At 37.2% G+C, this 27,151-nt stretch overlaps 1 protein-coding gene across 1 annotated transcript in view; it reads right to left on the bottom strand.

Moving 5' to 3' along the window:
• DMGDH (dimethylglycine dehydrogenase) overlaps positions 1–27,151 on the bottom strand; it is a 46,487-nt gene that overhangs the window by 18,049 nt on the left and 1,287 nt on the right. Inside the window, exons 2-11 of the mRNA XM_048932399.1 lie at positions 25,158–25,323; positions 19,130–19,228; positions 17,757–17,921; positions 17,145–17,349; positions 10,710–10,958; positions 9,649–9,847; positions 5,478–5,647; positions 5,192–5,345; positions 4,598–4,763; positions 1,973–2,103 (exon numbers count right to left, since the gene is read on the bottom strand). Coding sequence (XP_048788356.1) covers positions 1,973–2,103; positions 4,598–4,763; positions 5,192–5,345; positions 5,478–5,647; positions 9,649–9,847; positions 10,710–10,958; positions 17,145–17,349; positions 17,757–17,921; positions 19,130–19,228; positions 25,158–25,323 — 1,704 coding nt within the window. The remainder of the gene's footprint in view (positions 1–1,972; positions 2,104–4,597; positions 4,764–5,191; positions 5,346–5,477; positions 5,648–9,648; positions 9,848–10,709; positions 10,959–17,144; positions 17,350–17,756; positions 17,922–19,129; positions 19,229–25,157; positions 25,324–27,151) is intronic.

Here is a 27,151-nt window from a genome sequence, read left to right as displayed (position 1 = left end):
TGTCACACAGTAAAGTAACTGTTGTTCCCTGATGTTCAGACAGAATTTCCTGTGTTACAGTATGCATCTACTGTCCCTTGTTCTGACACAGCACCACTAAAAACACCCTGGCTCTGTCCTCTTTGCATCTTCTCTTAAGATATTTATATACACATTGCTAAGTTTCCCTTTAAGCCTTCTCATATTCAGGCTGAACAGTCCCATCTCACTCAGCATTCCCACCTAGGAGAGAAGCTTCAAGTCCCTTCATCAACTTAATGGCCCTTTATTGAATTCTGTCCAATATAACTATGTCTCTCTTCCACTGGAGAGCCCAGAACTAGTCACACTATTTCATATATGGCCCTACCAGTGCTGAAGGGAAGGACTACCTCCTTCAACAAGCCAGTGATACTACTGCCCAGGATATGCTAGCTTTCTTAGCTGCAAGCCTCATGTTCAACCTGATGTCCACCTAGATCCCGAGATCCTTTTCTGCCAAGCTGCTTTCTTCCTAGGTGGCCTCCAGCATCTTGCTGAAATTCACAAGATTCCATTTGCTTAACCTGTTGAGGTCTCTCTGGTGGGCACCACAGTCTCCTGGAAAATCGGTTACTCCTACCTGCAAACCTGCTGAGGGTGCACTCTGCCCTATCATTCAGATCACTAATGAAGAAGATGTTTCATATGGGTCTGGACCAGCACTAACCCTGGGATCTTGTGGGTGACAGTGTCAAAGTTCATACTGAAGATCAGGTGGACAAGACCTACTCTACCTGCCAAGCTAATCATTTCATCATAGGAACATATCAGTTTGATCAAGCATGACTTCTTGGCAAATCCATGCTGACAGGTAAGAAAAGAAGTGATATTCTAAGACTGAACACTGACCTGCCTTCGGATTCAGAAAGTGTTAATAAAATCTCAGCATTCAAAAGGAATAAGCATCAAATGAAATGAACATCAGGAACCTCAGCATAAATTTCTGTGCTAACGTAAATGTACAAATGTTATTGTTGCTTCCTGAATGCAGTGTTTAAAGTACTGGCAGCAAGTTTGGCTTGCAGTCTTGCTCTAATTAAAAACTAAAGCTGCGTAAATCTTTCAGGAAGTTCACAAAGTAAATGAAAGGGGTGTATTTAAAATCTTAGAAATTATATTTTGTTAAACAGTGTTTAAAGATCTCAGGCCCAAGGGAGTACCAAAAAGCATTGCACAAATTTTTTAAAAGTAAATACATTAGGCCTGTCCTTTTTTACAAGCATGGGGCTGTTATGAAACTGCATTGTGCATCATGTGCAAGGGTAGTAAATTTCACCTTTCATCTCATTGATTCATTCTGAAGAACTGATTTGTCAGAAATTACAGGTAAGAAAAAATCTTTTTTTTCATATTATGAGTGTACAGCCACTGATAACACCATAAACATGTATCTTATTGAAAAAAAGTCCAATGCATCTTACTGAAAAAAAGGGAGTCAACCTGCAACTGCTTCTACCTCTTTTCTTTCACTTCCCTTTGTGGCTCCAGAGCCCAAAGCAGAAGACATTATCATAGTTTCAGAAAGAATACAACTCATCTGTATTAGCCAGGTCAGTGCCTCTGGGGTCGTGCATGTTAAAAGTCAGTTCTCTTTTTTACGTAAGAGAAAACACTGGAAAGGAACAACCATGCTGTGTTCCATCGTACAGTGCCAAATACAGACATGTTCAACAACAAAACAAGAACTACTTAGATTAAAGTATATTACATAACTGTCAGTAAATTATCCACCTTTTACACCAACATTAAACCCAAAATTCAACTGCTTACATTTCAGGATTCAGTTAAACCAAGTTTCTAAGAAACCAAGATCAATGAATAAGTAGAATTATCTTGAAACTAGTGAAATGGTTGTTGAATAATCATTAAGAATTTGGAACTTATTAAAAAGATTTTTACATTAATGTGATTGTATGGCATTATGTACTTACAATATCAAAAATAAGTTTACCTCAGATCATGAAGTTCTGATCCTGAGCCTGTTACAAGCATAAATTCACCCGGATACAGTTGAGACACTGTTAGCTCAGCATAAACTTTTCCTCTGGGTGTCAACATGTGACTTATATTTGTGGAACCAACCTACAGAGTACAATTTCTAGTTAGTCGGGATGCAAAGTAAAACCTCTGCATTCTTAATCATTATTAAAGATTATTATGATCATTATGTGGAAATACGTATTTACTTAATAACTTTTGATGTTTGTTCTGCTATGATTTAACAGGAGAGAATCAGCCATGCTTAATATTTACAGGCGAAATTCCATATTTTTTTCATAGAAATCAGATAAATAAAGATGTTTGTAAATATTTTCTGGCTGTGTATGACGTCATCAAGGATGCATTTAAATGCAAACAGATCCAATGAATTTCAGTTTGTTTGCTGATCATCAGAATTAAAAAAAAAAACCTTGTACAGAACATTGATGTAAATTTTCTTTTTCAATCATGTGAACAACATTTGTGAAACCCAAAAGGATGACATATCCTTTGTCTCTTAATTTGAAGAAAAAAAATCACTGAATTTGCTTATGTTTTTGTGCCTTGATGTATTCACCTTTTTCATAATCTATTCAGTTCCCTACCATGAATCTACATCACTGTTCATCTGGATCATTGTGTATATAAATGTTTTCCCTAAAAGCAAAATTTCAACAGGTATTTAGCCATGACCATAACACATATTGTGTTCATACAGATACTACCTATGCAAAGAAAAATTTAAACGTGCCAGAGCCGCTGCTCTTGTCTGATTCCAGAGAAGGAATTTTCTCTTATTTCATTCTGCTTTCATAAGAACCTTATCAATTACCCAGACAGTACCTAGATTCCAGTCTTCTGAACAAAAAAAGTAAAAATATTGCAGATACTGGCATTCTTTTTCAACATCATACTACATGAAGACAGTCAACAGCACATTACAGGTACGCAGTTGCATTTCCACAGTCTGATGCTAGTCTCATTCAATCTAGTTTTGGTACAAGTGAGTCTCTGGTAACTTCACTGCATTACTTCATGACACAGACAAGCATGAATGATACCAGACAGCTTAAATAATCAACTCTTGTGAAAACTAGACTTTTAAGTGCACTCATACGCTGTTTTCTTTGTTTTGCTCTCTTTTTCCCCTCAGCACTCTTCTAAACCCTACAGAAACTATTCACTTTTGTCTTCCTAATTTCCCATTTAATGTTGCTTTAACTTCAAAACATAAATACATTCAGTAAGTGTTAGCAATACCAGCTGTTGATAGTCACATCACCTCTACACGAAGCTGGAGAGAAAACATTTAATCTATTTAATACAGTAAAATATATGATTTTATGGCAGTTTAGGATCTTCTCTCTCAAATTTATGGGACATCTTTCTCGTGTACAGGCTCAGCTAGCTCTGAGCTCTGAGAAGGCTTCTACCTTTTCTACCTCTGTGACTATAGTTTCTGTGTACTTAGTGTACTTAGTACTCTCCCCATGTCTCCTTCTGCTGTCTAAAGTAGATAAAAATAATAATCTATAGCAAAAAAAAAAAAAAAAAAAAAAGAAAAAAAAAAAAAAGTGAAATTGCATCCTGGAATAACAGAACCATACAGCCGTAGCACTTCAGAAAAGAACAGGATGTACCTTTTGACCCAAAACATTGAGTCATAGAGTTGACATAAAAAGGGATCTCATATACCACTGACTGGTGCTGTATCTCTGCAGTTAGACATTAGATGAGAATGGCTGACAAAGCAGGAAGACAAAAGGGACTGAAGGAGTACTACCACAAACTGAAGACCAATAATAAGAAACCTGAGATAGTTTGCCAGTATGCCATTTTTTGTATTCTGAGAATCTGTGAGCAGATTCAGAATTGTGGAGGGAGGACAGGTAGGAGTTTGAAAGCTGAACATCTTGAATATTTGCAACCCTGCCTGCTCTAGGCAGCCAGATATAAAACACAGTCACATTATGAGATGTGTGGAAAACAAGCATGAGATACATTTAAAAGCAAAACAAAATGTTCACTTGGAGATTCAGAAAAAATACAAAATCCAGCAGTGGTCTGGCAAGAACACATCCCATTGCTATCCTCTGCTACCTGAAGCTGCATCTTAGGCAAGCAGCTTCCAAGTTATTCAACTATTACTGTAAACGAAGTCCAGGTCTTCTTCAGATCAGGATTTGAAACACAGAACTGAGAAAATACTTTTTTAATGTGAGGGTGACAAAGCACTGGAATGGACTGCCCAGAAAGCTTTTGGAGTCTCCGTCTTCAGAGATATTCAAAACCCATCTGGACACAGTCCTGGGCAATCAGCTCTAGATGACCTCCTTTAGTAGAAGTTTGGACAAGATGACAACAATGGGATCTCTTGTAACATCAACAACTCAGCCACTCAATAACTTCTGTCAAAAGATACATCTTAAAGCTACTATAGTACAAACTCCACTGTTCCTGCTCCTAACAATGGAATTTCTTCAAAGGACTTGAGTACTTGGTATCTGAAAGATATTATGACAATATTATGCCACATTTTCCATTTCTGAAACACGTCTGTATCTCAGATTAAAACGGTTATCACCATTCCATTTACCTTTGGAACAACATTTGCAAACAGATGATCCAGCAGCTTAACAGAATCAGTGCCTTTCACTTTAAACTTGCCAAATGGTGACAGGTCAATCACACCAACTTTTTCCATAACCTGTTTATACTCACGTCCCACTGGGTCAAACCAATTTGTGCGCCGAAAACTGGGTCTAAAACAGAGCATTCATACACTTGACACAGAATCTAGCCATTTTGTATTCTTTGCAACAAAATGTAGTTAGTCTTCAGTTTCTTCAGTTTAATAAGAGATAGAGATTCCTAATTGTAGGTACCTTACCCAATATTTTGCTTGGTCTAACATAGCTTAATTATTAAATCCTTTAACAACAGAGAAAGATACGGGTTGATATTTTATCAACCACTTTGCAGAGCAAACTGTGAACTGCTGAAGCGTTGGAAGAACGTATGAGTCTGTCATGTGTAAATTTACAGAAAAAAAAAAATAGAAAATCAACCTAGTAGACATCTTTTAGCTGAAACAAGTGATAGATGTACACTCGCCTTTAAATCTAAGTCATCTGGCCCTTGCTGACAATTTATCAGACAAAAACAAAAACGAACAAAATCTTTAATTTACTTGTATCCAGTCTCATCTCCAGGTTTGTAGAACCAATGAGGTTGTTCCCATCCTGCATGAAAGCCCATTGAACATTTTGTTTTCAGCAAATCATACAGCCCACTAGTCCTCTCTGTTGGTCTCCCAGCAAATCTTTCTTCTTTAGGGTAAATAACTAGGGAAGAAAGAATAAACTCTACGTCACAGGACAGAATATATAAAAATGTGTATGTAAACAGAAATCTAGAGGCAGGCTTTGTTGGAATTAATTTTCAGAATATAAGTACAATTAAAAATATTTTCTTACTAATGTTATTAAAACCGTAAGATTCTCTTGCTTTGGCTGCTGTGTATTCTGTAGTGGTCCACTTTCCATAGCGATTAGGATCTAATTCTATCAGGTCAAATGGAGGCTCCCCTTCAAGGATCCAGTCACTCAGGTACTTTCCTATGCCACCAGCATGTATAATTCCATACCTTTAAAAAAAAACAAAGAGCCCTGCAGAGCCAAATTATTTTTTTTTTTTCCAGTCAATACTAGCACATATTATCCTACAATACCAGCACATAATGAGAATATCCCCTCATTCTTCCTTTTGGTTGTTTGTTCCATTTTGTCTTGTTTTCTCGTTTTTACGTTCTTTACGGACAGATACTTCTACTGCACCATCAGTAGCAAAACTCCACTGATATATGGCAATTGTGGTGCTTAGACTACAGAAAAATATTTCTTTATCTGAAGTTCAGAATTTAATAGTCTTTTCCAGGAATGTTAACATTTAACACTAAATAAAGTTCTCAATTAAATGATACCTATTAAATACACTTTCTAGCCATAAAGTACATCTTTTACAATCAAATTTGATTAAACCAGACTCAGAATTGAAAACCAGACTAGCACATTCTAACAGCTACGGTGAATATTTACATTACAGAGACAAGAACAGCAGCAGAAGTTAAGAGATAATATTATCAAGACAGCCTTAAATAAATTTAAATAATAGCAATACCTATTACATTGCTCCACAGAAAATCAGAGAATTTGGGGAAATGGAGGATAAAGGTAGGAGACTTCTTTGAGTGGTGCCAGAACTGAGAGCTGTCTTTTCTTACTTGATTTGCCCCTTCCATACTCCAATACTACAAAGACAAACGGTTCCAGAAAATTTCTGCTAAACAAATACACATGTAGAAATTTTTTTCTACCAGTGTGTAGCAAAAGCCTTTCCTGCTTCTATCTAGTAAGTGTGTGAAACATCAGGACATAGAGTTATTTTGTTAGAAATTTTCCCATGTCTCAGAAAGTACTCTACTATCCTTCTGTATAGACGGCCAATGAAAACAAATTCTTGAGTTATTTATGGAATGCTCCAATGAGTAGAACAGAAAAAATCTTGAAGAAATAACAAACCTGTGCAAAACCAAGACAAAATTAGCATGCAACAATTCATAGAATCACACTGAATAGTGAAGCTAAAATAAACCTGAATTGCCATTCATAAATTTTGCATTCTGAATTCTATGTCCTGCATTAAAAAGATAAAGATATTCTGAAAAATAAATAACATTGATCCTATTGCATATGCGTAAGAAGACTTAGTTCTATCCTTAGTCCTGGCACTTTCTAGGTGTAGAATGCCTGAGCCTCCTTGAGATTACTTTGACAGAGTGCTGTTGTTGTTATAGGGATGTGTTTTGTTTGTGTGTTTTAATAAAACAAATATCAATTGAGTACATGAACATACTCCTTTAGCATATTCATCAGAAATCTTCAGATTCACGGCAGAAGTTCATATCACACAGCTGATATGGTAAGGATGACAGCTTGTAAACAGCCACTCTCTAAGTACTGCTGAATAGCTAGTCAATTCTTCTGTTGATTTAGTTAGCCAGCTGCTACGTATTCATGGGTTTCAGTTTTGTAAACATAGCTCCAGAAGGAGTTACAGCCATCTCAAGTTTCCCTGCACCATTCAGTGCAGCCAGAAGCAGGGGATATGCAGCACAAAGCACACTATGGATGGCAACAACTCAAATGCAGTGAAACCTTTTTATCTTCAGCTAATGACTGCTGAGATAATGGCACAGTACTTCCATGTGCAAGACCGTCCACATAGCAGCCATGCAGTGTGGAGTTTCTATGACAGGTACAAATCTGCGCCTGGGCTGACTGGTTTCTGCATTCTGCAGAGCTCTCCACCATTGAGCACATACAGCTCACTATCTACGGTGCTCTCAGCAGAGTTTACACCATCAGTGATGTTAAATTTCGTAGGATGTCCAAACCCCTCATCAACTCAGATAAGGAGAGCTGATTGTGTTAATAAATCTTTGTTCTGCTATAGCTTGCAGTGACAGCATGGTATATTTGTAAAGACTGGTACAGCTTAGGAGTTCCAGTCTTCATGTGGAGAGTTAGAGAAACCTGCCTTAGAGAACACAACATGCCATTCTGTTTTGTTTTCTTTCAGTTCCTGCCAATGATACTGTGCTCTATGCAATCTTCTCCACCATCTATGTCCTATTCCACCAGCAAGTGTCATACTTGATCCCTTGCTTGGTCCCAGCCATGATCCCATGCTTGATCCCTTCTCTCTGATTTTTGAAGTTTTTCATTCCAGTCATTTTCCTAGGAAATCCAAGTCCCTGAACACAGTGGTCCCTCTTCTAGTTACTTCATCCCAGGTTTAGCCATTTTTTTACCCTGAATATTTCTTTTTCTGCAGGAAAACTCAGTCTCTGGCTGTACAATAGATCTGGATAGAATTTGAGAAAATCAAGTGAGTCTCTGTTAAGTGTTCATTAGCCATTACTTTTATAAAGGCTGGTCCTCATCTATAGACTTTTTGAAGAATGGCACAAAGATACATCTTCTATGAGAAAGGTCACTGCTGCCAAAATGAATGTGAAGTTCATTCTCAGCAAAAAGGAACACTGGAGCTCTTTGAAAGAAAGACTTCCACCAAAAAAGCTTAACATGGCAAAACAACATCCCTTACAATATACTCATTATTTTGAGTAGTTATACTGCCCTGATGCCAACTTCCCTGAATAGAATGCTAGCCTCTTGTTAAGAATTTCAAAGCTATAAATAACTGAAAACAGTCGGGAAGCATTGAGCAACCTTAATAATAAATAGTGCTATATGCCCTGCTAACTATACTTATTAACCTCTTTGCACATTAAAATGCCTAGCATGCTGCTAATTTTAGATAATAAAAATCCTCTAAACTAACAGCACTAAGTCCTCTGTCACAATGTCCACTCCAGCTGACTGTGAGATAAGGATTTGCTAATGCACACAAAAGATTACAACACTGGCAGAAACACCGCTGTGACCCAGAAGTGCAGAACAAGTCAAAAGTCCCTGAAAAGCAAAGTAATCCGCTCACAGCATTATAATTGCAACCTGTGTCTATACGTTTAGAGATTAATCAAATTCCTGAAATAAGGTTTTTTAAGAAACTTAAGCATACAAACTGGTTTCCAGTTATTACTGTATGGAACGTTGATTCTGCTCCCACTGATGCAAGTGAAGGAAAAGAGGCTCCAAAGTCTGGCAGCATAGTAATGAACTTAAACAGTCTTCCCATTGAACTCGGACTAGGCAAACCACTTTTGTAACTGTAAGTTCTGCAAATGTTACTGAAAGATAACAGTTTTGTTGGTTCTTTTTTTTAATCCAAGCAGCAAAGGTGAACACCTTTCACAATGAATCATTGCAAAATTACCAAACCCTTTTATTTTGAGGGCCTCAGAAAGCAAGTCAGTGATACTGCCTTATCTTACGATCTAAGGGTTTGTTTGGTTTGGACAGAAAGAACACTAGAAAAAGCTTAGCTGGATTTTGAACAGCAAATTAGGCAATTAGAAAAGCAATGTAAACAGAACGTGTTCAATAACATGCACCTGGAATTGCATTCAGTTCTTTCTATCAATCTTAAGACAACAGGCAAGCTAAGACAATTAAAGATAAGTCAGTAGGAGTTTCATCACTGACTTCAGTGCAGCCGGACTGTATTAAATGCATATCACACTCAAAGAAGATATCACAGTGGACAGAAGAGAAGAAACACCAGTAAAACACTCATTTTTGTTGTCACATTAACCTCAGCACAATAACCTCAACTTTAGTGATACCATTTTCAGCATGTAACAAACAATTTATGAACGCAACATAATACAAAGCGATGCATAAAACAAACTGGAGAATTCAGCACTTTCATGGCTTTAACTTGCTGAGCAGACAGTACCAACTAGTACTCACTTCCTGCTGCTTCATGAAATATCACAGGTATTGGATAGATTCCGAATAAAGGAGGAAACAAACTGAAAAAAAATGTTAGTTGTAAGATGAAGGAGAGAAGGTTAAGTTCCTAATATATAAAAAAAAAAAAAAAAAGAGATTTTGCAAAGCTCAAGCTAGCTATTATTTTAACAATATGATGGGCAAAATTTGTCACAACAAATTTACTCACCCAAACCCAATAGCTACCCAGTAATTTCTGACGCCTTGATGTGGTCCCACCATAGGAAGAATGTCTGGAGAATAAGTGATAGGACCTGCAACTGTGTTTATGATGTTTGCTTGTTTCAGAACTGGAACCATTTCCATAGCAGCCTCAATATATTCCATTATTCTGTCTAAATCAGACTCAAAAAGTTCTTTTCCAAAACCTGCAGGAATATCATTATGTACTTGTTAATTACACTGAAAAACTTTAATTAGAATTACGCAATCTAGATATATAAAATTCATTTTTTTATCAGTATGTTCAAACTTTTACCACACTACATGAGAAAAACTGTGTGTAAACCCCTAGTTAATTGCAGGATCAAGTTTACTGTCACTGCAGCTACACTGTCTTTTATGCATATTTGTTTAACCCTAAGGTCATGAAAATTCAACAAAGAAGTAGAAAAGAAATGGAGGAAGACAGAAAACTTCCTTCTCTGTTAAGAAGATCAATTTATTTTTCTCGTTATGGCAACAAGTTGAAGAGAGAAAAAAACATACTGCTGGGGTCAGCTTATGACTTCCATGGCATTTACTAAATTCCTCAATATAATTCAGTTTTTAGTCTGTGCTCTAAGATACTAAACATCACTCTGTAGAAGGACTTGTCGCTAGTGGAGGCAATAAGCTTGGGAAGCTGAGACAATGTCATTCAAAGCCCAGCAATTTTAAATTCCCTTCCTTAGGAAACACCTTCTGTGTTGTTTTTTTTTTTTTAAACATCAATACACTGACTTAAGATAAATTTCTGTGAAGAAGTTAATAGAAACATGGAGCTTAAATGTAACACGGTTATTTTTTTTTTATAATAACCAGCAGTATGGCAAGTTTGTGATACTTTCATACAAAAAATTCAAATCTATAGCTCTCTTCCACTTACATCTGAAAGCAGTATTTTGATTAAAACATTTCTTTGCTTCATCTCTGCTCCTATTTGAAAACACACATTACTTCTGAGAGAGCAGTCAAAACATTGAAAGCCCCTGTCAGTATCAAATCTAAAGATCTAATATTTTCAGTTACCTGGTGGGACTCCATTTGTGACCCAAGAGTCCTGCAGCTTCATCTTCTCCTGACTTTCATATGGACCAAATAAAAGACCATCTCTTTCTTGCCTTAGATAAAATGATCCTTCTAAGTCACGAATCACAGGCAATTCTGTTTTTAGGGCTTTCACTTCAGGGACAGTTGATGTCACAACATACTGATGATGGACAGGTATGACAGGGTGCTGCAGGCCAATCATTTTGCCTATTTCACGGGCCCAAAATCCTACAGAAAACAACAAAGAAAATACTAACATTCAAACACCTTCCATACAATTAATGGAAAATAACAATAAAACATTGGCTAAAAGCATTATGCTTTGTGGAATGTGAAGAATCTTTTTCCACGCTTTCACTTTTAAAATTATTTCTTGTATTATCCAGCGTTACTTTCAGTCCACGATTTGACATTCTTGTTACTAATTTTACCACCAAACATTACTTGAGTATATAAGTATTTAAAAACATCACTGAAAAAATAAGTTTCCAAAACTTCAGAAGGCAATTCAGTTATCCAGTTCCACAACTCTCATGGTTTGTTTCAGAGTAGGTCTGCAATGCACAGAGAGCAAAAACAAAAGCAGACAATTTAACTCATACAATAGCTGTTGTCCTAGCCTCTTACTCTCAAACAAAACAGCCAGAATGCTTTCCCAAGAGAGTAGAGAAGTCCTAATACAGCAAGGCAGTTCCTTCACCTTGCTAATTTTTCCCTCTTCTTTTATATGTACCATGCAAATTCTATTAATTAGGCCTTCCAGGTAATAGTCAATTTGTTATGATTTTCCTATTGGCAACTATTGAGCATGCTCTCTTGCAGCTGTCTAATTAAACGTTCAGATACAAATCACGATCAGAAAAAGTGAGTAACAATTTCACAGCCCTTGAGCCTGCTCAAAGTCCTTAATGTAAACTTCTACAGATAAAGGCCTAATTCTCCTCTGCTAGGGTCCTTCCTGACCAGTTCTTTCTACCTTGCAAGACACATTCACTTAATATGTACCGGCGATGTACCAGTGTCTTCTTAGCTCTAGCTTTGAAGCATGGCTCATGTCTGCTGTGAGGTTGTAATGTACAGATGAGAGAACAGAGCAGATACAAAAGACTGAGACGGCACATGCTCTTACAAGCTTGGAATGTCTTTCAACATCACTCTCCTGACTCTTTGCATGAAAGAATGGAGATCTCAGAAATGGAATGAAAGTAGAGAATAAAGAAGTAAAGAAGGAATTTCAGAGGAGTCTGTGGCGACAATGTTAAGGCTGGCAGAAGGCAAATGGGCGAAGAGGCTGAGGCAACAGGGCCTTTCAAATTAAAGGCAGTGTGCTGCACGTACCCCTAAAAGAAGGCCATGCAGATTGGTTCCTGTATAATTGGTCAGCTCCAATTCTAAGAAAAGTTGTCAGCAAGATTTGCTGCTTAATAGAACTTCTCTTTGTCCTAGGAATACACGCATGATGATCAGCTTAACACGCAGCTTTTCTCTCTTTTTGCAGCGTACTTTTCTGAATCAGACTTTCCAATTCCACATTTTCCAAGAATTGGTCAAATTTTAGCTCATAGCGTCCTGTGAGCACTAGCATGCCTCAGTGATCTCACCTGTGACGTTAACCTACATCCCTGCCCAGGAGTCCTGTAGCCCCGCTTCTGCTCCGCTCAGTACCAGTCTGAGCTGGTTTGATTGGAGGTGTGCCTGTTTACAGCTCTGTCACAACCATGCCTGTGCCTGGACATGGACCTCATTGATCCAGACCCTGATCTGTGGACTACTTTCCAGCTTGGCCTCAACCTAGTCTCATCACCATGGACCTGCTTGTTGATAACTGAGCAGTCTCTGACCCTGTTTACTGTTGACTTCCTGTCTTGTCTGTGGCCTGGGATTGTCTCTATGGATATGCCTGCGCATCTTCCATACAAATTTGTCTGGAAATCTGGATGATGGGCAGATGACAAGTGCCAATCTGTGGCCTGCCCACTCTCTCCCTTGCACTGTTTGGGATGAGGCCCTTGCTGGGAAAATCCCTGCCCTACTGGCCTTATTTCCATGCTTCCACAGAAAGCAACCATACCATGCTGCTGGCTAACACTAGCCTGGGCATACGTCCTCTCATCTCCGGCAAGGCCTAAAGCTAGGGCAATGAGAAAAGCTGAGTTGGGCTGTGCTGGCTTGGAGCCATTCATTCATGCTGCGAGGGCTGTTAATCTCCTGTTTAATATTCCAAGGCAGCCACAGGGTCTAACACCCAGAGTTTTTAAAAATAGAGTTTCCAAGAGGAAGGTTTTCTGTGGTAACTCACTTGACAGTTGCTAATGGCCAGGTGAAGAAAGGGACAATGAAATCCAAGATGATGACCAAGAAATTCAAACAATTAAAAGCCCCTGTTCAGCAAATAGTAAAAAAAAAAAAAACCAAACAGTATCTCCTGTTCTGCTTTTATCTTACATGTAAGACATTTGCTTCTGAACTGCATCCTTGCTGCTTGGGGAGACTCATCGACAGAATAGTTCCTAAGTTGGTCAAAATAGCTCAGGTAAGGTTGTGCCATAGTTATGCACACATTCAGAACATCTTTTTAAGGCTTCTGAACCCTGATCTATGTTTTTTTATGCAAAGAACAACCAAAAAAACTAATGAAGCTTAATTTCCAGCACATCTTCAAGGGCTTCCTCTGTTATTACATGACAAATACAAATGTGACATTAAGCACAGGCTAAGGGGACCTAAAGCTGCCTAACAAAATCATTACAAAATAAAAAAAGGAAATGCGTTCACTCATTTACTAGGCAATCTGCACGCTGCCCCTTTCTATCAAGTCCAGGCCATTGACTAGTCAACCACAAACACTGTTCACACAGGCATTACAGTAATTTAACAGTGCTTTAGACTTCACAGAATCCTTAGGGTTAATTTATTTAAATCATATAAAAGGGAACTCTTCCCCCTAAATCAGCCAAAGATCTGGTCTTTAATAATTCTGCTGTTTCCAGAAATCTAGTAAAGATCATACAACCAATACCCAATAATTAGCAGAGGTAGTAATTGCATTCACAATTGATTTCACAAAGTATTTTATGAGTTTTTCTATATTAAATCTTTGTGCAGGAAAAGCATGTACCAATAATTTAAGAATTTCTCAGATTTGAAAGCAAGGCTCTCATTTTCACAGTTCTGATATAGGAACACTGTAGATGTGTTAACATGACTGCATATATATACATATATATATATGATATAATGAAAAGACACATCAAGATCTGTAGGGACTTACTTTGATTTGGGCATTTCCAGGCCACCTCCAAAGAAAACAATTTTAAAGTAAGATCAGCTAATGATCCATTTAAGAGTAAAGAAAGTGAAATAGCATCTAGCATCACATACTCTTTTCTTGCCAAAATGGTTTAGACTTAAAAGAGATATTTGCAAAATAAATACTACTTCCAGACATGATATTCAAAGAAATTCAATATGCTGCTTACTTGTTAAAAAAGAATTAGTGTGAAAAATATAGAGAGCAAACATATTCAAAATCCTCAGAGAAAGTAAAAATCGCAGACTTAATTTTAGATCTTTGAAAATTAACTTTGTTGCTTTCAAAATTATTAAGGATTTTTTTTTTTAACTACAAAAACATTAAGTTTCCAGAAATATATGGCAAACAATTGATTTTAAACTGCCAATGAATTAAAAGCAAGTACTTTAGGCATGCTCAAAATAAAATCTAACATATTGTACTTCTAAAAAAAAAATTCATACTGAAGCTAAATGCTTATTTAATTGTTCAAAACTACAACAGCTGGCACTTACTATATGAAATATATTATACTTTCTTTGTTTAAACTTTTTGAACCATGTGCAAAAGCTATTATAAACACAAAAATGACAACGGAGAGAATATGTTCTCTAAAACAAAATTATAATTGGAAGCAGATGTCAAGTCCTATCACAAATAGAAGAGATAAATGAAAGCATAAATTACATCTCAAGGACATTTATAAAGATTAAATTCTAGAGATTGCAAACATCTGATGCAGAACTATTTACTGGTAATATTACTGAGCCTATCTGTTCAACTATGTAATCTATTTCTTGTATTTAAAAGAAGAGAAAATCTTGCATCACTACATATGTCTAAATGGTAGTATACAGATTGTGCACAGGCCTGAACGTTTGTGTTTATGTATGCATATGTACATTGCACAAACTATATCAGCTATTTTTTTAGATTTTAATCAACTTTCTGTTATAAATAGGCTGAAATCACTCTAACAAGCTCAATACCAGTTACTTTATGTCAGAGATGACTTATTAGACATCTACTCTGTTCCAAAATGGAAATCTCACATAAGGAACAGCTAAAGATTGGGTTAGACTAGTTTGTTCCAATTCCAATTCCATGGCAGTTGCTGGCTGGGGATAAGGAAGGAAGAGAGAATGTGGAGAGCCATTCTGGTGGAATGAGATAAGGCTGAGCAAAAGAATAAATGTTAGCTGAAGGAACATTTATAAAAGATACGGGTTATACAGTATTGTTCACATCCTTAGCCAGAATGTTAAGCAATACGTGCTTCCAATGTTCATTCTGGCTGAACAGCTTGCAGTATATTTTTAGTTTAATAAGTTATTAAGTCAGAAGACGACTATGAAAAATTTGTAAGGGCTCATTTTGATTTTAACAGACGTTGAGAAGCAGTTACTAGAGAATTCTGCCTACTGTCAACTTCATGTATAAGCCAAAGACAAGTACACTACAAAAATTTAAAGGAAATTACTATGTGAAACTCATACTTCATCCATCTGATGCAGAGCCAATATTTTGGAATTACAAATATCTACAAGTTTGGGGCCTAAATAAGAAGTCTGACTGTCAAAAGAGCTCCTCATTCCATAATCTCGGAATATTTTTAGACAAATGCATCCATCCTGTCTAAGAAATAACACAAGGATCCTAGTAAAAGAAGTTATGATGTTTTTGTAACTGAATGCTGTCACGAAACAGTTCAAGACCCAAATAAACTAAGAATCCAAAGGCAATCTACATATTGATACCTTTCATCTTCTAAGTGCTTGGCTTAGCAGTCTACAAAAAATTAATTTGATTTTCCTGTCTCTGTGGTCACCTGCTTTCTGACAAGTATACTGAACTCCTCTAGACCTCTTCAAAATGTCATTACGGCACACTACATTGACATCATGACAGTCCATGCACAGAAACTCAAGGTAAGCTATTTCAGCAAGGCTGAAAGCAACCACAGATGAGCAACAATGTATGTAAAGCATATATGATGAGAAAGCACACTTTTCAATAGATTTCTCAGTCTTTACTGGAATGAGGTTAGGTTAGATATTAGCAGGAATTTTTTCACCCAGAGGGTGATGAGGCACTGGAACAGGTTGCCCAAGGAGGTTGTGGATGCCCCTTCCCTGGAGGCATTCAAGGCCAGGCTGAATGTGGCTCTGGGCAGCCTGGTCTGGTGGTTGGTGATCCTGCACACAGCAGGGGGGTTGAAACCAGGTGATCATTGTGGTCTTTTTCAACCCAGGCCATTCTGTGATTCTATGATCTAACACAGGGCTCTCTGAATTCGTTACATGAAAAAGTAACCTAGTACATACCTTTTTTCACTCTCTCAAATTACTCCTTTCCTATCCAACCGGCTCATGTTTTTAAGTACTAACCATAGTTATTGTACCCACCAACAAGAAGAGTACCTGTCTTATTCAATTTATTTAGAAAAACAAAAACAAAACCTGTTTCTTTTAAGCAGAAATGTCAGTTTGGCCTCTTTAACAAAACGAAGAATAAAAATATCATATGTAAATATAAGATCCTTGCAGTTGAGAAATTTTTATTACATGTAAAAATGTATTGTTAAGCAAAGTGTACATTTAAAATATTAAGCAAAGGACAACAAAAATCTTCCCTTTCAATGATATGTGGATAGAGCTAAATCTTAGAGAAAGATAACATTGAAGTGGGCAGTTATCTTATTTGGTACAAACTTTCAGTTCTCTTTGAAAAAGAACTGTGAAGATATTCCTACTTCATTCAGATATCCCATCTCCCTAAGTAGCTGTCATAAGATAAGACAACATTCACAGACTGTCTCTTCTTCTTACTGCACAGTAGAAGAGGTCTCTTCTGCTTCTGAAATCTAAGAAGACAGTCTAACTATTAATTTCTGGAGACAGCCCAGAAAGAAATATTATTAATTCCTAGTTAAGGGCAACTAACTGAAGAGCTGAATTTTCATAGTAATGTAAATACACACAGAGTGTATTTTACTACAAACCAAATGAATACTCAAAACCATATCTTACTCATTTCTGTAAATCACACAATTCAGTACAGATCCTCAGTGTCACCTGGTTTGTAAATCCAAAGAGAATAAAAATGATTATGTTAAATCCTACCTGCAGTATTGACAATTCTCTTCGCTTGAATTACCCCAAGTGGAGTTTCAACCTCCCATGTGCCATCTGATCGAGAGTTCAGGTTAGTCACTTGGACTGGGTAATTTAACTGGGCACCGTATTTTCTGGCTCCTGCGGCCAAAGCCATTGTCAGAGAATAGGGATCTATGTGACCATCTCCAGGGTTATACAGGCCTGCTAAAACCTAAGTGGAGGAAAAATCATACAAAACGAAAGGATATAAAAATCAAAATCAACTAGTTTTGTTTCAAAAATGCTTTATTTTCTAAATGTGATCTACTTCTTTGATTTCTTGAGTAAAACTTAGAAGACAAATCAAAATGAATTTAAAAAACATAGAATATTAAAAGGCTGACTTAGCAGTGGCCCTGATGAAGTAAAATTCCCCAGTTCTCCCAGGTAATTAAAGGTTCCAATGCTTTAGAATTATAGCATAGAGTATTCACTAAAGCCTGAGCAATTTCCTTCATCCATTTTTTCACTGAAAAACAAGAGTTTCTCATACATTTCTATGAATAGGCTATAAAATTAAATATCTGGTTGTTATTTAAATGCAATAGAAGTTATTTTTCTTAAAATTAGGTTCTTTACCTTATCCATGTTCAGTAAGGGGAACAGCTCTTGCACTTTCTCAGGTGGAATCAGGTACTGCTCTGTTGGATGCCAACCAGCTCTAGTCATTTGGTATTTGAATTCATCCACCCTGGTAGGGGTTGACGCAATTCTGATGCTTCCAGGCTGGTGAAACCCCACAGCCTAAATGGAAAAGTAGAAGTGAAGTCGATAAATGCATGTTCCTGTGCTATGGAAAGTCCACATAAATTTTGTCATTAACATGACAAAAAAGACTCGTGTAAGTCAAGCAGTCTTGAAGGAACAGGATTTATAAGTAAACTCTTTTGATATTTTTTTTGAAATGTTATCAAATTAGCTTCCCAAATAAAATGTTATCAAATTAGCTTCCCAAATAAATACATAATACCATCAAAAGTTCTAAAAAGCTTTTGTTAAGATTTGATTAATAATTTATAGATTCACTTTCAAAACAATCAGATACATCTGAAAATAGTATGTAATAGTTTACATTAAAAGTTATCACCTACATAATTTTCTACTGAGATACAGCTGAATAAACCTAGCTGATCAAGCACTTTTATTAACACAATGAATAATCTCTCTCCCCTTTATCTTTCTAATGAAGTATACATCCTTACACATTTAGACACCGAATGCTCACTTTTTGGTATATGTTATGCACTTTGTCTTTTCTCTGTTACTTCACAGGGCATTAATATGACTTTTAGGAGAACTTCTAATGAATATTTGCTGACTAGGTAGCTTTAAAAAATGGCAATAGAAAGAAGAAAAAAGCTTTTTATGACAATTAAGAAGTTAACAACTCATGCTACTATGAGTATCATGCAGTTTCTGCTGAAGCAAGCATGAGTGTAATAGATGAATGGCTGAATGATGCCAGATAAGGAATACAGCTCCCTCTCTGCATACCCCTTCCTTAAGTCACTAAATAAAAACATGCCTCTTAAAGGGATAGGAAGAATTGCAGCAATCTTCTCAAATACGATCTATCATATCATATGAAATTAAAAGTGGACATGTTTAAAGCAGGAATGCATCATAATCAATCCATTCATTCCAGATCCTTGATGCTATTTTTGCTCGTACATGAAGCTAAAGTTGCAGACACTCTATCTGCTGAGCTTCTGAGATGTTTGATGAAAACCATCTTCTTAAACTTTAGGAAGATCTCGGAAACAATCTAAAATATTTACTGATTAAGCACAAGACTTTAGCACTGACATGCAGGCAGAAGAACATATTTAAATAAAAGGTAAGACTTATGATAGTCTTGAACAATTATATGCAATCTGTCCATTCCAAACTCTTTTGTAAGACTATTAATAAGATTTATATTTATTTGAATTAATACTTAAAAAGTCAGTTACCTGTCCAGTCTCTTCTTCCAGCTTTTCATAGAGTTTGATGCTGTAAGCATGGATTTTCTTCAGGTTTATTCCAGGGTGAAAGTAAGTAGTTAAGCCAGCCTCAAAAAAGAAATAGGAACAACAGCATAGTGATACAATTAGAAATGCAATGTTTTCTTTCCCTCCTTTCAACTGTCATTCAAACAGGAACTGTCAAGATACTGTAAAGAAAAGCAACACATGGATAGAGACGAGTGCCATGAAAATAAGACCAAAATTCTTTCCCTACTTAAGGCATTCTTCTCTGCACACTTGTTTTTCCACCTGCCCTTTCTCATCAAATTTGGCAGCTCCTGATACTCTTGCAGTTGTCCTCTCCTATGGTTTCCTTTCTTCCTTAAATTATAGAGTTGTTTGGAAGTGACACACAACCCTCATCAACTTCAGTCTCTGCAGTTGCTGTGTTTCAAGAAGTAATATAAGATATTGGTATTTGTATTTTGCACACTGTTTCTCTAGGTTTGACTTTAGAACGCTGAGGAGCCCTATTGGGCATGTGCAAACATGAAAGCAAGAAGTTACTACAACCTTTTCTGCATTTAAGGAAACTATTTACTTGCCTCCTCTAGAGCCAGCTGTATCACTCTGATGACATTCATAACAGCACGTATTGAGCAACTAAGAAAAGCAGAGTTTAGGTCTTAGAGTAGTTAGGCACATGCCTTTGTAGCTCCAGAATTCAGCATCTCACTGAAATCCTTCTTCCGAGTGAAAAATCACATTACATTTTCAAGCTAAATAACTACATTGTTTTAAATATTTTCATAGCATATCCCCTTTGCTGACTAAAATAGACCTTATTCATAGATAATGACTGCTTTACTTATTAATTCAAATTATATATAAAGGATTCATTTACTCACATGGATGTACTAAAATACAGCACAGGGTTTTTTAAACCAGTTAAAGGAGACAGACACCAGGGTACACCTTTGAGTTCATAACCATTTTGAGGTAAAAACAGCAGGGAATCCAAAGGTAAAAATTAACACAGCAGAGTTTTAGGCTAACCACTGTAAAAAGTTTTTCCTACTTCCCTTCATGTGGATTTTATCTTCCTGATTTGTTAAAGTTTATATGCAGCACCATTTTTTACCAAATAAGTGAAATTACATATTTTTCAGTTGCGAGTGCATTTTACTCCTAAATTTGGTTGCAGTTCCCTGAGCATGTATAATATTGTTTGTTACCCAAACAATCTGAATTTAAAAACAATCATGCAAATCTGTAGGAGCAAGAAATATCCTCCAAGGGCCACATTAAGTGCAAAACAAGGAGATCCTTAAGATAGGTAAATACTCTACAAAAATATTGCTTATCTTTTCTTGTTAGGATATTGCACCATCTACATCACAATGGATACAGAATATTTGAGTGCTTTTGATCTCATTTGATTTACATGGTTTTACAAGGTTGTGAACACATTATATAATTTCCTCAGTTAACTAAAAGCCAGGGCTGCTTCCTTGGAAAATCTGTAATTAAAATTTTCTTGCTTCCTAAAAAATAAGCCCTAATAACCTTTTTTCTGTGTATAGAGAATAAAGCAATAAATTAGCCACTCAAGTGTTTACATTTCTTCAGCTGTTCACAATAATCAATGGGTAATTCATTCACTTGTACCTGGAAGTTGTTCCATCTCATATTATTTTTACCGTCTTCTATTATTTATAAAAATGTTTTCTGTTTGATCTTTTCTTCTTTTTCTGAATTTAGCAATACCTCTTCCAAAGTTAAGGAAATTCCATGTTAGTGGCCACTATTAGTGAAGTCATTTTAACAGTGAATCACAAATGACTTACAAATTAGCTATAACCATGCAAAGTGCATTCCATTTCAAGAATCCACGACATTTTTAAGTGAAGAAAAGAATTCTAAACGCACTCTGTGTCTTTGGCTTCTCATGAAAAATGTTTCTGATTTCAGAAATGTAATGAAGAGGCAAATATAACTTGACTGGACTACAATAAAATTAAGATAATATAATTACAGAATAATTTATGCTGAGTAAGACGCCAGGAATTCTGTAACCTTATGCTTTATGCAGGGTCAGCTATGAGATCCAATCAGTTTCCCCAGTTTTCTTGTCTGGAAAATCTCTAAGGATAGAAACTGTTGTTTGTCCGTGGACAATTATTTTAATACTTTGCATTTTTACTTGATAAATTTCATGAAGTTTTTGTCATTCGATCCCTCCAGTCTACCCAGGTTCCTCAACAAGGTCCCTGAAAAGGCCCTGCCCTTTATTGTATTGATTGGTTCCCACAGTTTGGTGTTAACTGCAAACTTGATAAGCATGCACTTTTGTTATTTGCTCCAGATCACTGATAAACAAGATGGGTCCAAGGACAGACCCATGTGGCAACTCAGTTGTTACCAACTTTTGGGTATAGTATGATCCATTAACCACTACACTCTGAGTTCAAGCATCCAGTCTTTTACCCACCTAGTTGTCCTTGCCATACAGGCCATCAAATCTTTAACTGAATACATAAGTATTATGGGAGTCATGATAGTCTTGCTGAAGTTCAGGAGAATGACTCAGCTACTCTCCTCTTGTCCCCAGTTTCAGTCATTCTGACATGGAAGGTACTGGATTTGCTTTACGCTGAACAAATCCATGCTGACTGTTCCCAATTATGTTCTTCTTTATGGGCCCAGACACACATGCTTCATGACTTCCTAAGAACCAAAGTAAGGCTAGTTGCTGGCCTTTAGCTCCCCAGTAATCTCTCTGGCTTCTTATAAAATTGGACACTTTTGCCCTTTTCCAGGCGTTGGGTACTTTCTTTAACATCACAGTCTTTCAAAAATTATGTAACAGCAATCTTGCAATGCCATCAACACATCCTTAGATTCAGACCATGTGAGCCAATGTATCTGCATCAGTCAAGTTCTAGTGATGCCTGACTTGATACTTACTACTGGTAGTTCCTCTACTCCCCAAACTGTTTGTAATCAGAGAGGCACAAGAAACTTTGCCAGTGGAGACTGGTAGTGGAGGCAGTGAGTACTTCAGACTTACCAGTGTTCAGTGTGGCTGAATCACCCATCTCATACAGCAGGAGTCCCATATTTCCCTTCTTCAGCATTTTATTACTAACGTAACACTGGAAGATGCTGTTGGCCTTAATGTTCCTTTCCAGTCTTAACTGGAGTAATGTATCTTTTGCATGCCCATACAATTTTTTAAAATTACTTCTTCATAGCCTTTTTCTGCTTCCGCTTCCCACGAATTGCACTGAAATTGTCATGATTTCCCTGTTTAGCTTAGCTGGCCTCCCAGAATGCCACCCTGAATTAGACAATGAACCATTCTCATATCTGAAGATTTGCTTTAGGATTTGCTCTATTTTTGTGAGATAGATTTTGTTCTTGTAGGTGAACATGAGCAATGAAAGTAATTTTCCTTAGAACGGACATTATGCTTTAAAAACAGAGATTTCAAACCATGTTTATAGATTAGACGTTTACATTTTGATTTATTCTTTTCATTTTATTCAAGTCTGTTCAGCATTCTGAAGTGAAATGGAATTAACACTGTTAACCACCTGCTACATCACTCTTGCAAGTTTGACCAAATCTTAACAAGTTTTTGTCTTGTGCTGTGATTTATTAACTATCAGCAGCAAAATCAGTTGAATGTTGCAAGAATCAGTATTACATAACAAAATGATACATTCCACATTTTCTTAGAAAACTACCTGTTGTGTGAGTAATATATGCATAGTTCAGTTCTTACAGCTTCAGTAGTAAGATTGCCAACAGTCTGATCTGCACTATATATAAATTCAAAAACTCTTCGAGTTCATGAAGCCTCTACATTCATATAATAATCATTACTTTGTTGTGGTTAGGTAGAAGAGGAGCACATGCCCCATTATTTTTACCTACTCATTACTTCTCATCATTCTCTCCATCTTGTTTTCATTTCAATGTAATGAAAGTCAGACAAATTTATCTCAGACCTGAGACATGGAATGAAGTTTTGGCAGTAACAGGAGTATGATCTATATGAAACAATCCTGAGCTCTGGCAGGACTTACTGGTCTGTGAAAGTGAGAAAATCTGGTACATTTTAGCAATATCCGAACCAGGCTTTCTCAGGTTTTGGGACTGCAGACAATATGCTATGTGCCATTCAACATGCTACTTACATATATAATTTTCATTTAAACCTAGTATTGAAACACTTTGAGGAGGTCACTGGTAAATATACAGTACCTACTGCAATGAAGAACTGACAATCACAATTTTGATCTCTTTGATCTGGTGAAACAACTTTTTCATCTTCAGATACAGCACTGTAACACTGAATTCAATGAAGAGCAATACTAGACTATGTATTTTACTTTATAGCTATCCATTTATGACCTGTTTCCTACTAGGTGTCTTACTGTGTTAATCACTGCATTCTGTTGCATCAGGGCCTACAAAGCAGCCCTCTTCTTGGCTGCAGTACCCTCCCCATCTTTACAGCATAGCTCCTCACCCAGTGCTCCATCATTACATTCACCAAGATGTGAGAGCAATACTGAAGGATTGGTTTACATAGTTACAAACAACAATCTAGGGGGCGAGTATAACAAAAAAACACTTAGAAACAAATTCCCCCTTCACCACTTTGGTTTCTTATTCAATGAGGGCATTTTTATTATTTTTTTTACAAACACATCATTCTGTATGTGCACTGGGTAAACAGAATCCAGTCTGCAACTCTCACATGCTTAAAAAATATTTATTCAGACATTTCACAATCATCATTCCATTTTGAGATGCATGATCTGACACTATAGATCATGTTGCTCTGTTCTCTTTACTGCCATCAGCTATGCTATGATTGTCTAAAAGAAAGGTAATTACTGGATTTTGTTTTCCTAACTCCACAAAGTGTGTTTTCTTCTGTTTGTAGAAAACCAAGTAAAAGAAAACATAAATATACTTAAACATCTCAGGCAGTGTTTTTTCTAAATAATTTTTTGCTATTACTGACTTGTAAGGCTCCAAACACAAAGCATCTGCACTATAATGAAGTATTTCAGACTTCAGACCTGCTCCTCCGAGAAAAGCATGAGAATATAAATCAAACATGATCTGTTTGAGTCATCCTCCACTCAGGTATTAGTTATAAATATTGCATAAATGCTCTATTGTATATTAACAGAGTAAATCCAGAGACAGCAAACTGTTGCTTTTATATCCACTTTTATTACTACATACGGGAATAGATTTCTGCTAACCTCATCTGAGTGTAGACTGAAATGAATGTAAAAAGCATCTATTATTGTGGCAAGCTTTATTTTATTTCAGCACACTACCTACACCAGACATTGACATACAAAATACGTAGTTACATACATGCACGTTGTACAGCACTGTAAGAGGAGGTGTCCACACCTGTCAATATTGCACATATGTTTTTTAGTTCTTTTCCTAAGAGCAGAGGCCTTAGGAAATCATAGTGTACAGTTGTTACTTTTGCTCCTCCACAATTCTGTGTAACATCGGAGGTGGCAGGAAAGAAAGCTGTTGTCTCTAAGAGGAATCAATTTCTGGGACAGTGATTTTCCCAAAAACTAGACACTGCTGCTGCTTCTCTATCGCTTTTCTTTCAGGATAGCACATATATTAAAAGTGATTAAGCATAAAACAATGCCAAATTTCACACTTCTGGTTTATGCATCACTTCCAGTAATAAACTGTGCAGTATAAGATAAATTACTTATGAAGTAAAAACTTAAGTTTTAAAAATCCAACTTAAAGTTTAAAGTCTAAATCCAGTTAATTACCAAAAATGTGTAGCAGTACTAACAGTTACCTTTCAGCAATTCCAAAAATACATTCAGTATTTGCCCAAATTTTCACAAATGAGTATACTGCAGATAACTAAATCAACTTTCAAAACTCACACAGGAAGTCTATACAGAACCCGGAGCTAAAACTGTAACAAACTCTTGTTAATCTCAGAGATTAACAAAATATTCCTTACTGCATGCCAAGTAGATCCCGCAGTGAGCTCAGATTTTTCCAGCAGAACGACATCCTGTAAGCCAGCCTTAGCCAAGTGATAGGCTAGACTAACACCAACGCAGCCACCTCCAATGATCACTGTGTCTGCTCTATCTTTCCCCAAGGAAGGAGATCGGTGTTCTTTTCTAGGGTAAACAAAACAGTACAGTTACAGAAAGGCAGTTGAACATTTGTCCATTTTCACTTGGTTGTCCAAGTGCCTTAGAACTTAACCTATTTACATTTATCTTCTTTTGAAGTAAACACTCTTCAGAAGTCTTAACACATATATTACTAATAAACCCACAAAGCAAATGTAACTCCAATCTTTGTTATTTGTCCCATTTACTCTTATCTCTGGTGCTCATTTCTTAATGACAACCTCAAGCAACAAAAATCTGGCTTCCCAAAGATGCTATGGTGTATGCAACACAGTCTTCTGAAAATTGTGATCAGCATGGTTGTGGTCAGTGAGGCAGAGTTTAGTTTGAGGCCTGTAGCTAGTGGTGTTCCCCAGGGGTTTGTACTGGGTCACTTTTACTTGACATCTTCATCAGTGGCCTGGATGAACAGACAGTATGCACCCACAGCAAGTTTGCTGATGATAGAAAGCTGGACAGAGTGGCTGACACACCAGGAGGCCATGCTGCCATTCAGTCAGACACGTTGGAGAGTTGGGTAGAGAAATTTTATGAGGTTCAATGTGGTAAGTGTGTATTTTTAAAACTGGGGAGGAATAACACATTCCTGGGCAGGAATAACACATCAGTACAGGTAAGGGGCTGACCTGCTGGAAAGAAGCTCTGCAGAGAAGGGCCTGGGTGTCCTGGTAGGCAACAGGTTGGCGATGAGACAGCAGTGTACCCTAATGACAACAGTACCCTGAGATACATTTAAAAGAACATGGGCAGGAGGTTGAGGGAGGTGATCCTCCCCCTTTACCCTGCCCTGGTGAAGCTGTATTTACAATACTGTGTACAGCTCTGCGCTCCCCAGTTCAAGAAAGACTGGTAACTACTGGTCATACAGTCAAGCAGAGTGCAACAATGATGATAAGGGACCTGGCGCATCCCCCTTCTGAGGGACCTGGGACTGTTCAGCCTGGAGAAGACTGAGAGGGAATCTGATTAATATTTATAAATATCTGAAGGGTGGGTGTCAAGAGGATGGGACCAGGCTTCTCTTGGTGTTGCTGGGTGGCAGAACGAGGGGCACAAAACTGTAGCACAGGAAGTACCATACAAACACGAGGAAAAACTTACACACTTCACTGGTGCCAGAGAACTAGAACAGGCTGCGCATAGAGGTTGTGGAGTCTCCTTCTCTGGAGGTATTCAAAACCCACCAGCACGCTTTCCTGTGAAACCTACTGCATGGAACAAGTCTTTTGAGGAGAAGCTGAGGGAAGGGGGATTATTTACTCTGGAGGAGGCTCAGGGGAGACTTTATCACTCTGTACAAGTACCTGATAGGAGGCTGTGATGAGGTGGAAGTTGGCCTCTTCTCCCATGTAACTAGCAGTAGGACTAAAGGGAATGGCCTTAAGTTGCACCATGGGAGATTCAAGCTGGATATTAGGAAATACTACTTCTCTGAAAGAGTGGTCAGGTGTTGGAACAAGCAACCCAGGGCAGTGGTGGAGTCACCAACTCTAGAATAGTGTTCAAGAACTGTTTATATGTTGTACTGAGGGACATGATGACATGATTTAATGGGAACTACTGCTGATAGGTGAACAGCTGAACTGGATGATCTTGGAGGTCTTTTCCAATCTTGGTGATTCTATGATTCTATGAACCTGCATTAGCAGGAGGTTGGACTATATGATCTTCAGAAGTCCCTTCCACCCCCCTACATGGGGGGTTTCATGATTCTGTGCAAGTGCCTACTTAGGAAAGCTCTTTAATGTGTCAGCAGGCTACATCAGTGTTCGAGAACCATGAAACTCGGTTTTTATTTCCATGCTCTGTCTAT

This window comes from Lagopus muta, chromosome Z, assembly GCF_023343835.1.
Source record: "Lagopus muta isolate bLagMut1 chromosome Z, bLagMut1 primary, whole genome shotgun sequence".
NCBI classification, from domain to species: Eukaryota; Metazoa; Chordata; class Aves; order Galliformes; family Phasianidae; genus Lagopus; species Lagopus muta.
The sequence above is the reverse complement of the archived record's forward strand: the minus strand, read 5'-3'. Positions and strand labels throughout refer to the sequence as shown.